The sequence below is a fragment of the Leptopilina boulardi genome, unplaced genomic scaffold (assembly GCF_019393585.1).
Source record: "Leptopilina boulardi isolate dan_hultmark-lab unplaced genomic scaffold, ZJU_Lbou_2.1 LbouV2_31, whole genome shotgun sequence".
Lineage (NCBI taxonomy): Eukaryota > Metazoa > Arthropoda > Insecta > Hymenoptera > Figitidae > Leptopilina > Leptopilina boulardi.
Window position 1 is genome coordinate 1999131 of NW_026137874.1, and position 16230 is coordinate 2015360.

Here is a 16230-nt window from a genome sequence, read left to right on the forward strand (position 1 = left end):
CAAAAATAATTGATTTTAATTTCACGATTATAAAAGAATAAAACACAATAATAAAATCTAGAAAAAAAATTTTAATAATTCAAAATTTATGTAAAAATTTCAAAATATTTTAACTCATTAAAATTTTAATTAAAAGAATAAACTTTCGATGAATAGAGAAATATAAAATTTTTTATATAAAAAAAATTTTAAAAAACCAAAATTCTTAATTGTTTGATATTTTTTTAAGCTTTTAAAATTATTGAATTTAAAAAAAAAAAATTTGTGTTAATATAATTTGTTGAAAAATAATAATTTTTGGGGCAATTTCAAAAATTGTCAAGTAGATATTTTTCAAATAAATTAAATGACACATCTCACTCTTTCTGTATTTCCACTTTTCATCCTTGAACAGAAATTAACCAGTTCATTGAGAAAGCTACACGCACAACCTGCATAGTCTCGTGACTCACGGCAGTCTTACAATTCTTCCTATAAGCGTCATTTCCTTTCATTGACTTCCTCACGTTTTTTTCATTGCTATATCTCACTATATAAACTGAACGCGATGCCAAAGCCCATATTACACACACAATTTTCTATTATTTTTTTTCTAATTAAATATCTATTTATTTTTCAAATAATAATAATAATAATAATAATAATAATTTTTCTCCTAAATTTTTTTTCATTTCAATCCGAAATTTTGTTACATAAAAATTCTGTTGAATTAAAATTTTTGTTAAATAAATATTTGGTTGAATTAAAATTTTATTAACTGAAAATTCAGTTAAATAGAAATTTTTTTTTATTTATATAAATTTAAAAAAAAAATTTTAAGTACACTTGAAAAGGGAAATGATTTGTCCACTTTTGTCTCTAATTTATTTGATATTATCAAGCAAACTAAATAATAAAACAACAGTTTTTCGTAAATTAAGTTTTTGTATGGGTCAAGTTCCTGTTCATTTTTTTTTCGGTTATTGTCAAAGTCTTATTGAAATCATGAGTCATCGTATATTGTTAATACCCACATCATGACATTTTATTCCATTCACATATTCCTCTACGCCACCAACCGTATCCAATCATTTTATTTTTAAAAAAACCATTTTTTTGTTAAAATTATTTAATATTTTTCTCTATTTTTAATTGAAAAAAAGTAAAAGATTATTTAATTATTTTTTTTTTAAACTTTGATCTTGTTTTGATGAATATTCTATTAATAATGATGCCGAATTTTTATTGTTATGACCTAATTATATAAAAAAAAAAAAACCCAAGGCTAAATATATTCTTTTAGTAAGATACAATTCAAATCTTATCTGACGATAAGAAACAAACGAATTAATCCGCAAAGCAAACAAAAATAAAATTATTAGATGTCAAGGTATAATTTTATGGAAAAAAAAATAGTATAATATCACAATTTTTGATTGAGACAGTTTTATAATTTCGTAAAACTAATTTGGTACTCTAGATTATCCAGGAGATTTGTTAATTATTGTTCTGGTCTGAAAATTTCAAACGACGTCAGTAAATGTCAAGGAAGAAGTGCTCAGCTCATCGGAGCGTAATTTGTAATTACTCTACTGAAACTACTTGAGAGTGTCGCGTGGCGCATTAATTTATTAACGACTTTTTGCATAAGAAGTAACAAGACTCGGACTTATTAATGAGATGCTGGTATATAAGTTTTAAAAAAATTTCAACTTATACGATTCACTTTTTTTTTTTAATATAAAATAATAAATAATCAGTTTGGAAAAAAATTTATTCATGTTTTTGCGTTAATTTTTTTTAAATTGTAAAAATAATTTCCATTTTTCTAAAATAAATACCAGAAGTATAATTTATAAATGGTCTATAATAAAACTTTTTTGTGTCGTAAAAAAATTAAGGAATCAACTTTTATTTGAACGAAACATTAATCTTAGTGTTACTCATCTTATGTAATTTTTTTCTTTAGTAGATTTTTCTAGTTACCTCTTGTATATTAAAAGATTTCGGTTCGCTCTCAAAAAGAAGTTAAAATAGGAAAAAAAAATTCCGTTTTTTTTTACTAAAGTGCAAGTTTGAAATTTTTAATGTATCCATTCTGTTTTTTAGCCTTTAAAATATATGATTGGCTTCCGCTTGAATTACGTGAGTCTCATTCAGTAAGAAATATTTAAATTCGATTTCACAAATGAAATGGCAATTTATTTTTTTTATCAATGAAGAATTAACCAATTTAGAAAAAAAATTTTAATCTAATTCAGAAAAAAACGACCGTTAGAAATAATTTTTTTTGATCAGTTTTTGTATTTCAAATTTTAATTAAAATAAAAAAAAAATCTAATGACTTGACATTTAAGTTTATAGGCTTTAATAGAAGTCATAAAAGACTTGTTTTTTTTCATTCCTCGAGTCGGAGACTAAGTACCCTCGGCTTGTTCTGTCGTCAGCAAGGGTTCTTTTTTTCTTTTTTTTTTTTTTTAAAGAAAGTACGTGTCTAACCAAGTAAAGTACGAGGGTTGGCCTACGACGATAGTTAATTCTGTACCTTTAGTTTTTACAACAAAGAGCGTAGAAAGAGAATCAAGTGTTCTTTGAGAAATGATGGAAAACCCAGGGGAAATTTTTCAAAGGCAAATGCAATTTTCAGACCTTTCGATATCAAATTGTAATTTCCCAAATTTTTCTTATGGATCTATATATTTTTGCAATTTTTTTTTATTATAAATTAAAGTATTTTTTGTATTAAATTAATAAATTTCGTTTTAATTTTCCAATTAAAAATATTTATATTTTTTGGCATCTTTTCAAATATACAATGAAATTGCGCACCTTAATATATATGATTGTGTCATCAGCAGTAAAATATTGATAAACGTCAGAGATTCATCTATCTCTTCAAATAAATACATAATACTGTTGATCTTGGAAAAAAAAAAAAAAATTAAATTAATTTTCTATTTCTAAAATGTTTGCCAGTGAATATTTCAATTTTTTTTTTCCTCCTTTTGAATATTTAAAATTTAGAGCACGAAATAAAGATTTAGTGGCACATTGTGTGAATAAAATATCTTTCAACATTATTTCCAACTGAGCTAACAAGAATTACAAACTAGTTTCTGCATTTAAGTTGCCTTGAGTTTTGCTGCAAAAGTGTCATTTATATGTTCTAGAAAGCTTCATATTCATGATAATGCTCTTCAGGAAACGAGAATATCGATCGATATTATAAGTTTCCTCCTCACTTTTCCCATCTCGAAATATAACATTTCATTGAAAATTATTAAAATTTATTTTCGATGATTAATTAAAAATACAGATTTACCCAAAAAATTGTCCGTAAATTGCAAAAGAAATAAATAAAATAAAAAAATCAATATTAATAATCTATTATTATTATTAGAAAATACTAACAATTTTCCGATTTGAGGCAATTAATGAAAATTGTTGCCTAAAGAAAAAAAAATAGAAAATAAATTAATAAATAAAAAAAATTGTTCTGTTTCAGCTGACACAATGTCCGTGGACAAAGAAGAATTGGTGCAGCGCGCGAAGCTTGCTGAACAGGCAGAGAGGTACGATGACATGGCAGCGGCAATGAAGGCCGTCACCGAGACGGGAGTCGAATTATCAAATGAGGAAAGGAACTTGCTCTCGGTCGCATACAAGAACGTTGTCGGAGCGAGGCGTAGCTCGTGGCGAGTAATCTCATCAATTGAGCAAAAGACCGAAGGCTCCGAACGTAAACAGCAGATGGCTAAGGAATATCGGGAAAAAGTTGAAAAGGAACTTCGCGAGATTTGCTACGATGTTCTGGTAAGGATCCCATTTTTTTGTAAAAAAAAATCATTCAAAATATTTTTCTTTCTCTAAATATTGTAAAATGATTCCATTTTCTCAGAGAGCTATATATTTATGATAATTAGTTTGGAAAATGTACTTGGAAGTTTAAAGCACATTGAGAGAGAGAGAAAGAGATATAGAGAAGTAGTTGGCCAGAGTCGATAAAATAGAGTTGGAAAGCAACTGGAAATGAAATAACTTTACAAACGAATGGAGAGAACAAAAGGTGTGCCTGTGCGCCGACTATTTGCACAATTGCATTCCTCGGAATGATGAAACTAGAAATACAATATATCGAGGCTTCTTGCTCGTGCGAGAGAAGTAACTCTTGATCGAGAGAGAGAGATATATTTGGCTTTTTAAAAGGATGTGCAAAAAAACTACTGCTTCTTATCAGTAATGAATATAAAATCGGATAATCGAGAAAAAAAAGTAACAAAAGTTTAATAATTTTCAAAGAATTGTCATTTAACCGAATTGTTATTTAACGTAATTTTTTTAAAACGAATTCGATTAAATAAAAATTCAGTTATAAATGTATTTAAATTTTTGCATTCGATTTCATTTTCACGCTTGAATATTATTGATTTTCTTTTGATTTTAGCATTTTTATAAAGTCGAGAGGGAAATGAGCATTTCTGATGACGATAAAAGATGAGTGCTAGCAGATAAAAGAGTCATTTTTTTTTTTTTTATAAGCGATATTGAGCATAATGTATTTTCACTTTTTCTCATGACACTGACATTAAAGTGACGCTCGACCTTCGTGTGTCTCTTTCTCAAGAGATTTGCGATCAGTGTCACACGTGGCTTAAAAACGTCTTTAAAAACTTTGATTCTAACAATTGTTTGGCTTCTTTTGCAATTTTTTTTTTTTCCTGGTGAGAAAATATAACGTAATTTCAAGGGATTTATATAGACGCACAAACGAGAATTGTGAGAGGTCAGGTCTATTGTAAAACCATTCATAATTAGAACATCATTCATAAATGTCTCGTCAGTTTTAATCAGTCACGTTCGGGAAAAATTTTCACTGAATTAGACACTAGTTTTATGAAAGTAGAACTCTTTCTTAATTGCATGTTCATTTTAGTAGATTTCATATATGAAATTACTTTCAATTTACAAAAATAGAAAAAAAAGAGTTAATATTTGAAAATGTCTAGGGTATTATAAAGTTTGAAAGTTTTTTTTTTTTTCTTTTTCGAGAACATTGGGTTTTATATTTCTATAAATAAATACCTTGAAAGCATTGAACTTTGTGTATATAACACGGTAAAGTTTCTAAAGTGCTTCGTTCCGTAAACGTGTATGAGAGACGTCTTTGAAAGTTTTTAAGAAAATCACAAAGGCTATTAGGTAACGAATCATTAACCTCAGAAAAAGAGAATATCAACGGCAAAATGACAGTATTGTAAAAGAATTTGTTTAGAAAAAAAAATGCAATTAACAAACACTCTTTGATGAACTATTTCCTTCGTTAACAATATAAAGGATCATAAAATTGCGCAAAACAATAACAAGGAATTCAATTGTTACAAATTTTTTCCTATTTCATTTTTTTTTCATGGAGAATTATAAAAATTCATTTTTTTTAAATAATTGTTTAAATAATTAATATGTGAATTTTAATTATAAAAAAATAATTCAATAAAATAATAAAATGTGTAATTTGTAGAGTACATACCTATATATGGGAAGTGTAGACGCACGCGATAAGTGTCATCTTAAGCTCATAGAACTAGTTTGCAAGCAATACCCGCCACAGTGCACTCACTGAAGAGATCATGTTACATACACGCTGTGATCTTGTACGTCCTCAACTTTATAGAATCGGGAAGTTGACACTGAAAAAAGATCAGTTGCCGTTTTAAATTTCACTCCCGGGTAAATTACGATTCTTTGCTTATAGCATACAAATCATTTTTCTATGCTTCATGTAAATACAAAAAAAAATCAACAATATTATTCCCATTCATAGAAATTTTAACTATTTATTAAATATTTTTTTTTTCATATTAATTTCAATTTCAGAAATTCTAATTTAAAAAAAAAAAAAAAAATTGACACAAAGTATCGCAAACTTTGTTTTCAACTATTTTTTATTTAGTCAATTGATTTAAAAAAAAAATTTCTATTCTTTTAGTTTCATAATTGATAGAATAATATTGTTAATTAAATTTTGTAATTTTAATTAAATTACTAAATTAGTTTTTAATTTTTAATTAAAATGATAATTCAATTTTAATTAAATTGCCAATTTAATTTTTAATTTTAATTAAATTGTTAATTGTAGAGAGATAATACTAAATTATTAATAAGTTTAATAACTAAATAATTAATAATTTAACCAATATTTAATAGCAATTTTTAAAAATTTTAAAATTTTTAATTAACAAAAAAATGTTTTTTTTTTAATTCAGCGTTTAAAAATTTTAAGTATTTTTTTATTTATTTTTTTTTTTTAGAAAAATATGATTATTTTGTAAGAATTTAATATTTTAAGTGATTTTTATTTTATCGTAAAATAATAAATAATTTTAATGACATTTTGTCTAGACATATGCATTCAATAAGTATATAAAACAATGTCAAGGAAGTTAAATGTTTTTTTTTATCGAATTTTAAATAACCTTTGCGATACAGTTCAGTATTAAAATTGAAAATTTATTAACGAATAAAAAACGAAAAAAAAATTGTTGACGTCGCAATATAAGACATTAATTTGTTTTTAAAAAAAAATGGGTTGAATCCATTTTATTTGAAAAATCCGGATATTGGGGAGAAAAGGAAACGGAAGTGACGCGCCCGGTCAGACTAACATTTCCGGAAGTAGATTCCCTGTATAGAGACATCTTTCTCAGGGCGATTATTAAATTGCTGTCTGGGTTATATAAAGTAATATAATGACGGTTAAACTTTCTTAAATCTTATTTGTAAATTAATTTTTCTAAAAAAAAAATTGTCATTTTTTAAAAATTAATTTTCTAAATAAAATTATATTTTTTTCTCAGGAAATAATATACAATTCTTTTATTCGATTATTTAATTGATTTAATAGGACACAATCGACAACTGTTCTTATAGTACACGGTATAGGACAATTGTAAACTAGATCAAGGTTTTCTCTCTTCACACACAGCGTGAATAGTGCAAAATCTTGTTTGTCTTTGTATCCTCTTCCTATGATTAAGAAGGATTAATATACACTGTCCTGTGTTAATCAATGTGCTTTCAATTTCTCGAATGCTTGCGTAATTATCTACTTATGAATTAATTAATCTAGTCGTAATGAGTTGAAACTCCATTAGCAAGTTTCGATTCTCACTTCATTAATTTGCAAAATAAGCATCTTAAAGCAATTTAATTGACGAACAAATATTGAAATGAAAATTAATTATAGATAAAAACTGTTTTTTTTCTCTCATTGATTTGATAAAAATCGATTTAATTTAAAAAAAAAAAAATAATTTTTATTTAAATTTATGTTACAGGGTCTCCTCGACAAGTACCTGATACCCAAGGCCAGCAATGCTGAGAGCAAAGTATTCTACCTCAAAATGAAGGGAGATTACTACAGGTATCTAGCAGAAGTTGCCACTGGTGACTCCAGAAATGGTACGTAACGTTTCATTATTATTATTATTTTTTAATAAACTGAAAGAAAATAATTATCTAATTTTCATAGAATTTTTTTCAACATTTATAGGAAAAATGGACTAAAAAGCAAAATTATTCAAATATTTTTTCTAAATTTTAACATTTGATGCTTTTTTGCACATTTTTCATAAATTGTGAAAACTACTTTTATAAAATATAATTATTTTCTCTCATTTTTAATTTTTTTTCATGTCCTAAGGGGGTTAAATAAAATATATATTTATGAATTTATATTATAAAACCAATATTTAAATTTCACAGTTGAAATATTTCATTTATTATTTTTTTTTATTCCTTAATTTTATCGATTAATTTTTGTTTAATATACTAGATTTGTTTTTCAACTGTGAAAATTTGTTTTCAACTGAAACTTGGTATTTTCATTTTGATACTTGCTAAACAGCTGCATTGGCAGATGTTGCATTCAACTTTCATTTATGTATATGTATACAGCATTCAAGAAAATTATCTACATAATATAAATTCAAAGTCACGTACAGATATACGTAAGTTTGTAAAGATTCCAATATTTTGATACTTCCTCCAAAATATAAACGCGTACAATGAAGATGAAAATATCAACGAAATTATATTATAATATAAATACTGGTTTTTGTGTTAATATTCAATAGTAATTTTTTTTTAAAACAATTTCTATTTCTCGAAAAGCAAAATAAAATCTTTTACGCATTGTCAACAAAAATTAATAACTAAATATAAATATTTTAATGTCTTTAAAAATATTCAGATCTAAAAAAATAATTTAATAATAAAATTATTAATTCAAGTTAAAAATTATATTGCCTGAAATATTTTATTTTGCAAGCAAACTTCGAATGATTCTAAAGGCCTCGGAGTGTAATTTTATTTATTATTTTAATTTTTAAATATCTTTTACTGACTTAAATTCCGAATATTATAAAGAAAAAAAAAATTCGAGGTTTGCGACACTTTTTTTTTTTTAATGCATAAAATATCATTTTTTAATTTGCGACCATTTAGCTGTCGTAGAAGACAGCCAGAAGGCATACCAGGACGCGTTTGAAATCAGCAAGTCGAAGATGCAGCCGACCCACCCCATCAGGCTAGGCTTAGCTCTCAACTTTTCAGTGTTCTATTACGAAATTTTGAATTCGCCAGATAAGGCCTGCCAATTGGCCAAACAGGTACTAATTAATTAACAAACAAAAAAACAAAATTGACCTCTTTTTTTTCTCTATTACAGGCCATATAGAAAACACATAAAAGTTTATTAAAAAAACGAGTGAAAATGGTGATGGTGCAGTGGTGATTTCAATGGTGGTGGTGGTGGAAATGTTGAGAAAATATTTCATTTAACAATTTGTTTCTAATATTTAAAAATATATATCAAATCCTTAGAAAAAAAAAATTAATTTAAAAACAAAGGAATTCGAAACACCTGCTGTAAATTGAAAAAAATTTGAATAGTCCATTGGTTTACGTTACAGCAGTAGTTGAGGATTCACAAAAGGCATACCAGGAGGCTTTTGACATTGCAAAATCGAAAATGCAGCCAACACATCCTATCAGGCTTGGACTAGCCCTCAACTTCTCCGTTTTTTATTACGAAATTATCAATTCCCCGGCAAGAGCTTGCCACCTGGCCAAACAGGTTAGGGTGCAAGGAAGTTGCTGTTTGAGTCCTTCCTACATAAGAGAAATTTTTTTTTTTCGGGTGTTTTATTAACACAATTTTTTTCCTATATAACCCAAATGCCCTTTTTTATTATAATCGTGTGTTTTGCCTTTTAACAAATTAATAACATGTCTGGTTTTCGAATTAATCTCCTTGCCTTTGATAAAATAAAATTCTTTATTTATTATTTTATTTACTTAAAAAGTTAAATAAAATAATTAAAAAAAATCTGGTGCTAAAAACAAGCATGTTTACTTTTTTTCTTTGTTTTTAAGTGTTGGTGTTTTATTTTTTGCATACATTTTTTTTTTCTTGTAAATTAACCATTTTGTGTGAGAAATATTGAAAAACTTTGTAAATTACTAACAAATTTTATAACCACTACATTATCTCCACTGTACCATTAACCATATTCCAAAAACAAATTTAATTTTTCAATAAAAATATCTGATAAATTATTATTATTATTATGTAGATTCTTGTCTATTTTAAGAGTATATAAAAATGTTCATTAATATTTTCACTTAAATTAAGGTCAATTTACAAATTAAGTTTAACGACTACAATGCAATAAACAAAAATATAAAAAGAATAGTTATTTTAAGAATAAGTTTATAAATAATTTCAAATTAAACCTTAATTTCAAGTGAAATAATTAGCGACTTAATTATTATTATTAATTAATTAGATAATTATTATATGGATCATTCCATTATTTTTCACCTGAACTCGTTGCGAACTATTAGAATTTTTGAAGACTTCAAATTTTCTATTAAAAAAAAATAATAAACATTGGTCGCAACGATTTGGGATGAAATAGAATAGAATGACATTATAATTATTAATTAATTAATATTTAGCTGACGAAACGATAGATGATTAAAGAATGAATTTATTTTCAGGCGTTCGATGACGCGATCGCGGAACTGGACACATTGAACGAAGACAGCTATAAAGATTCCACGTTAATCATGCAGTTGTTGCGCGACAACCTCACTCTCTGGACCAGTGACACGCAGGGTGATGGGGATGAACCACAGGAGACCGGCGACAACTAACCCTCCTAAGCTTAAGTCCTATCCTTTCTAATCTAATAAGAAAACATCCTATTCTCTATCGTCCCCCGTCCTCTCAAGAGCTCACCCACCTACCTACCACTCAACAATCCATCCACCCACCATCTGTCGTTTTGTCCTTCGTGTAACCTATCCTCTTTTTTTTTTTTTGTTTTTTTTATTTTGTTTCCCTATATACAAGATACCTCCGAATTTTTCTCTTCCTTTCCCTACAATTTTTTTTTTCTTTTACATTCTGAAATTGACCCCTCTCTCTCTCTTACTCTCTCTCTCTTTCTCTCCTTACACAATTGCACGTTGCCGCCGATGCCGACGTAACTACTATTCTGCCTATTTCTGAATCCAATAATCCTCCAGCTAATCTTCAATTCGAAGCAAAGAAGTAGGACTTCCGTCATCGTTTTCCTCTTCGTCTCTCATTACTGAGGATCATCGACGACACAAATGACGAGAGAAGCTAATGGCACACGATTACTTAATAAAAAAGGAAACAAAAACGAAATCATGAAATTTTAATTAAATATTCTTATCACAACGCAAAGAAAAAGGGAGATATAATTGAAATAAGATGTGCAATTTTTTTTTTTGTATAGTCCACTTCTGAGAATATTAAACACTGTTTTATATACAGTCCACTTCTAAGAATATTAAACATAATCTATATCAAACGATATTATTTGGAAGAAAATTTCATTCTACTTTCCTTACCCCCTGAGTGCTTTCCTTTAATATAATATCATATTAATTTTAGTCAAGTCGTAAGGAGAGTTATTAAAAAAAATCACCATTCATCATCCAAATAATATCATTTGAAGATTTTGATATACAAAAAAAAATGTACATTTATTATCAAACTTTTTCTTTTTTAATTCTCGTCTCGTCAAATGCTTCTCTCTCATTGTAAAATCTTCACAATTTTTTTTTTTATTCTCGTTCAAATCAGACTTCCGATGTATATTTTTCTTGTTTTTTTTTTGTTTTTTTTTAGTTCGTCGTTACCGGCGTCGTTATTTTGTAACTAATTTAGTGACAAAGTAAAGGAGATTGAATCCTGGAAGAATTGTTGTTTTAAAAAAGCACGTCAATGTTGATTCGAAATTTCCAAGTTTTTTTGTTTTTTTTTTTTGTTTTTTTTTTTTTTTTTGGAAAACAGGTATATTATACATAAAATATTTATCCAAAGAATGGATGGAAAAAAAAATATCTTTGTTAAGATTAGTTTTTTTGTCAATTGTACAATCGTGAAAGTATAAAAGGAAAACATTTTAAACGTTTGTAATTTATCATTATGTCTCTCTCTCTCAGTATTTTGGTTGTGCATTTTTCTCAGGAACATTTTTTTTCTTGTCTATAGAAAAATTTTGAACTCCAGATGAAATTTCTTATATATAAAGAAAAAACATTAAAAAAAAAATTTAATTGGCTAAAATTGTGTTTTTTTTTTTTTTTGTTAAATCAAGAGCATTCCAAAAGTTAAAAAAAAACAAGTTAAACTTGAAAAAGCTCACTACACCCGCCAATATATCCTAAGAGAAAAAAAAACACCCTCTTTTTGTGAAAAGTTTCTCTAGTTAATATATATGCGTAACATATATTTCATTATATGTATAAAACGCGTGTGTGTATAAACCTAGCGATATAAACAGGAGACAAAAAATAACGATAATTATCGATATTACACGTTTTGCTGTTGTCGTGTTGGTATTTTTTTTCGATGTATCGATGTCAGTCGCAACATGAGAGATCTCAGCAGAGAGCAATGCACAATTTCAAAAAAAAAAAAAAAAAAAGAAACAAAAATCGAAACATATTTTGGCTAACAAAAAATATGAATAATAATTAAAAAAAATTAAATCGTTGGTAATCGTTGCTCGATGAAGAGGAAGCATAAATAAAATATTTTAGAGTTTTTAACAAAAAAAAAAAATAACCTTCGAGGATTCTTTTAAATATTTTGTCATTTTTTTTCTTTTTAAGTAGACACTCGTCAGGTCAACTGGTGTCGGTAAGAGAGGGATGAGAGGGGGGGAGGTCAATTTTTAGGGTGTGAGAATTCGCGCCAGCGGGCCTTCGATTGTACTTTTTACATCCCCCCCCCCCCCGTAATTAATCTCCTTGTGAAAATCCCTTATATTGGAGTTCTCAATTAGTCATTTCTCCAAAAAAAAAACCCCGAACGCAATTTAATAAATAAAAAAAACAAACTCGAGTTTCACGCTCGACTATCGGAAGAGCAAATGCACACACATTTAGCGGCAAGGATTTCGCGCCTGTTACATATAACCCAGTGTTGTATTGGATAATGAATCTTTTTTTTATATAAATATATATATATAAATATAAATATATTATTATATATTCTTTTTTTTTCTTATTTTATACTTTTTCGAGCTTCTTCCACGAGACGTGTCGAGTGCGTTATATTAACATAATATTTGACAAATTGAGAATTATCACACGCGCGTCATTCTTTTTTCCCCAGTCGATTCTGATTTTTTTTTTCTTTCTTTTTTTCTGTTTTTTCATCACGCGAACCCTTTCCACCTCGACACAAAACCAACGACACTAAAAAAAAAAAAAAAAAATCCCATATTCATCCTCGATTATCCCTCGTCCCCGAATTACGTTGTTCTATTTGTATTTATCATCAAAAAACCATCGTAATTGTAAATTATAATTATTATTATAAACGTTTACACGAAATAATAAATTCTGATAAAATGTCTGAAAAAAAACCATAATTTACGACTCTTAATTTTTACTTTACGCGCAATTATCCAGAAAAAAAATGTGCACGGAAAAAATTTTTTATTCTATTGTTATGTAATTCGAAATTCGATAGAATTTAAAATATTTGACATTTATAATTAAATATATAATATGAAAAAATTTAATTATCGATTTATGTGGAAAATTATTTTTTTGTTTACATCTTGTTTATTTAATTATTTTAAAAAAATTTTTTTAAATTTATAAAATTGATTTTTTTTCAATTTTTATATTCTAAATGAGAAAGTGTTTTTTCTAAAAGCGATACTTTTATCTCAAGATTAATTTTTTCCATGTACTTTTTTATTAATTACTATTTTTTTTCTAAATATATCTTTTATCATTTTTAAAAGTGATAAATTTTTTTTTTATTTTGCGAAGTTGACTCGAATAAAGTTGTGAGCGATTTATCAAGTAAACTTCGCACTCGAAAATTGTCAACGTGTGACAATTAGAATTTCATATAATTATTATAATCGCAAACTAAAAAAAAAAAAAGTGTGCCGCGTTCATTTCTCATTTCTCAGGAGCGCTGCAGTTCGTCATTATTTGTGTGACTGGACCACAATCATCGTAGTTATTTTGTCATCGTTCGATTCGCATGGTTTTTAAATTTTTCATCATATTTGATGAATTTTTGGGTTTTTTTTTCGCATTTGATGTTCCAGAGACGAGGAATTGGATTTAGCAAATTTAAAAAAAACTATAAGTTTCATTTTATTTTGTTCTTAATTTTATTGCTAATTAATTAATTTAAAATTATAAATTCATACATAAATTAATTTTCAGAAAAAAATTCCACTGAAAATTAAAATATTTTAATAAATAAAAAATTGAATTTTTTTTTCTAAATTTATTTAAATTTTTATTTTAAGAAGAAGGTTAAAAAATTTCTTTATTTTTAAAATTTTTATTCTCTTTAAAAGTGTTGTAATTTTATCTGAATTTTTTTTGTAAGATTAAAATTTTTTTTTAATTGATGCGTACGAAAGTGAATATAAGATGAGTGTGAGTCAGTAAATGAATTTAAAAAGTTTTAGCGAAAAGATAAATCTGTCAAAAGTGATGATCCATTTCCCCCTTTTTTTTATATATTATTATATAATAAGCTCGATTTTTCAGGACACAATTTCAAACTAGACGTTAGTGTTTAGTATTCTTTTCTTATTAAGAAAGAGAAAAAAAGAATTTCTCCTCGTACGAATCAACCGAGGTTAAAAAGTCGATTTTAAATTTAAAAAAAAAAGTACGATTAAAAAAAAGCGCAAAGAGGATTTGGAAATTTCTCACGTGTACTTATATAATAAAATAAAAATATATGATTGTCAAGATTTAGACTGTTAAACGTCAATCTTATATACCGTATATCGTAGTTGATTATTTATTATCGGCATTTTCTTTCAAAAAAATCTTTTTTCGTGTTGATGGTAATTAAAAAAAAAAATTATTATTATTATACGTATACACTTTACGTAGTAGGTGAATGTACGTGCCTTTTTCGATAAAAGGCTTACTTAACGACTAACATGCTACAGCATTTTTTGCACAATTTATACATGTAGCCAAAATACAAGGGTTTTTGCTAAGTGTAGTCTGAAAAAAAAATTGGGTAATCTATAAATTATTATATAGACGTTCTTTTGAGACTTTTATATAGTCTACAAGAAACATCTAAAAAAAAGCTAAAAATTAATTAATGCAAATTGCTCAGGGAAGATATTAATTAAATAAATATATGAATTTCAAAAATCAGTCGAGTCAATAATGTTTCTTAAAAATGATGTTTTTTGTAGAGAAAAAATTTTCTACATTTTCCATTAATGTGACGACAAAACCAGAGTTTGACCTCGCTTCTAAAAATGACAAATTTTTTTCTACTAATATTTTAAAAAGAAAACAAAAAAAAAAATTTGTAAAGCACAATTTATACAATGTAAATAGATTTTCAAGTAAAAAAAGAAAAAATAAAATTTCTTTTATAGAAATATTTTCAAATACATAATTTCTTCTTCTCTCTGAAATTTATATAAAATTTTCATCTTTCAAGAATTTCAAAGAGAGAACAGAGAATTTGTTTTTCAAATTAAAATGCAAATAATTTTTGTAAAAAAAGAAATTTCTTCTCGCAAGAAAAAATACAATAAATTTTTAAAATAAAAAGCTTTAAGATAATAATTAGAGGAATATGATAATTATATTCAGGAAGTAATTTGCCTTCAGCAATTTTTTACATATTAGACCAAAACTATATTGTAGACTATTTTTAATAAAAAAAAAATTGAAAATTTACTAACTTTTTTTCTGAAATTTTTAGAGGCAAAAATTTTTAAATTCATACAAGATTTAAAAAAAAATTTTTAAACAATCTTAAATTATTGATTTAAATAAATATTTTTCAAAACTGATAAAAATAATTTTTTTATACTAAATAACAATTCCTAATAAAAATAATTATTATTAACAACAAAATTTCAAATTGAAAAAATTCTTTGTAATAAATAAAAATTCTCTATACAATATTTATATATAAAAATGAAAAAGAAAATAGAGTTAAGTCTATTTTTAAAAGTCTGACACATTTGTTGATATTTGTAATTACTACGATTGATTAAATTGATAATTTAAAAACAACGCGGGTCATTCACTCTTATTGGAATTTGTCGTCACAATGAAAAAAAAAAAAGAACAACAAACTTTTAAGTCTCTGTAACTTCTCCTCGTTTTTGCTCTAAAAAAAAAAAAAATATTTTATAGAAATTGTTCTTAGTCATTGTTCTGCGTCTTTTTAAATTCCTTCGAATTCTGTAGTTCAACGCCGTTTGAATAATCAAATATAATGCACGTTCAATTAGGTTGTTTCAATTTAGGTGAGTGGAAATTCCAAATGAACGCAAGGTGATGCAATTTTTTAATTGAAAGTTTATGGGATGAAATTCGATAATTTTTTAAATGTTCATGAAATTTTATTTTTTATTTTTAAAAAAAAACTATTTAATTCAATAATAAAAAAGAAATTCAATTTTTTTATTTCATTAAATAGTTAATTAAAAATAAAAAATAAAATCCTAATAGGTTCGAAAATAGATATTTATAAAATTAGATTTTATCCCATATACTTTTCATGTAAAGTTGTGTTCATCTTGAATTTTTCCCCACTCAATTTGAACTACCTATGAGATGCAAGCTTGGCGGGGTGGTATTTGTAAATAAAATTATAAAAGCGAAAGAGACTTAAACTTTATTCTCCTG

At 26.1% G+C, this 16230-nt stretch overlaps 1 protein-coding gene across 4 annotated transcripts in view; it reads left to right on the forward strand.

Annotated features, from left to right (window-relative positions):
• The window catches only part of LOC127283176 (14-3-3 protein zeta), a 32928-nt gene extending 19975 nt beyond the window's left edge, over positions 1-12953 (forward strand). For 3 of the 4 annotated variants that reach the window (XM_051307881.1, XM_051307883.1, XM_051307882.1), the window contains 4 exons: positions 3485-3792; positions 7314-7437; positions 8482-8645; positions 10039-12953. In XM_051307881.1, the coding sequence (XP_051163838.1) occupies positions 3493-3792; positions 7314-7437; positions 8482-8645; positions 10039-10194 (744 nt within the window). In that variant the 5' untranslated portion in view covers positions 3485-3492 and the 3' untranslated portion in view covers positions 10195-12953. Of the gene's footprint in view, positions 1-3484; positions 3793-7313; positions 7438-8481; positions 8646-8948; positions 9113-10038 lie in introns of all 4 variants that reach the window. The other variant, XM_051307884.1, reaches the window with a different exon arrangement.
• The last annotated feature ends 3277 nt before the right edge of the window (positions 12954-16230 follow it).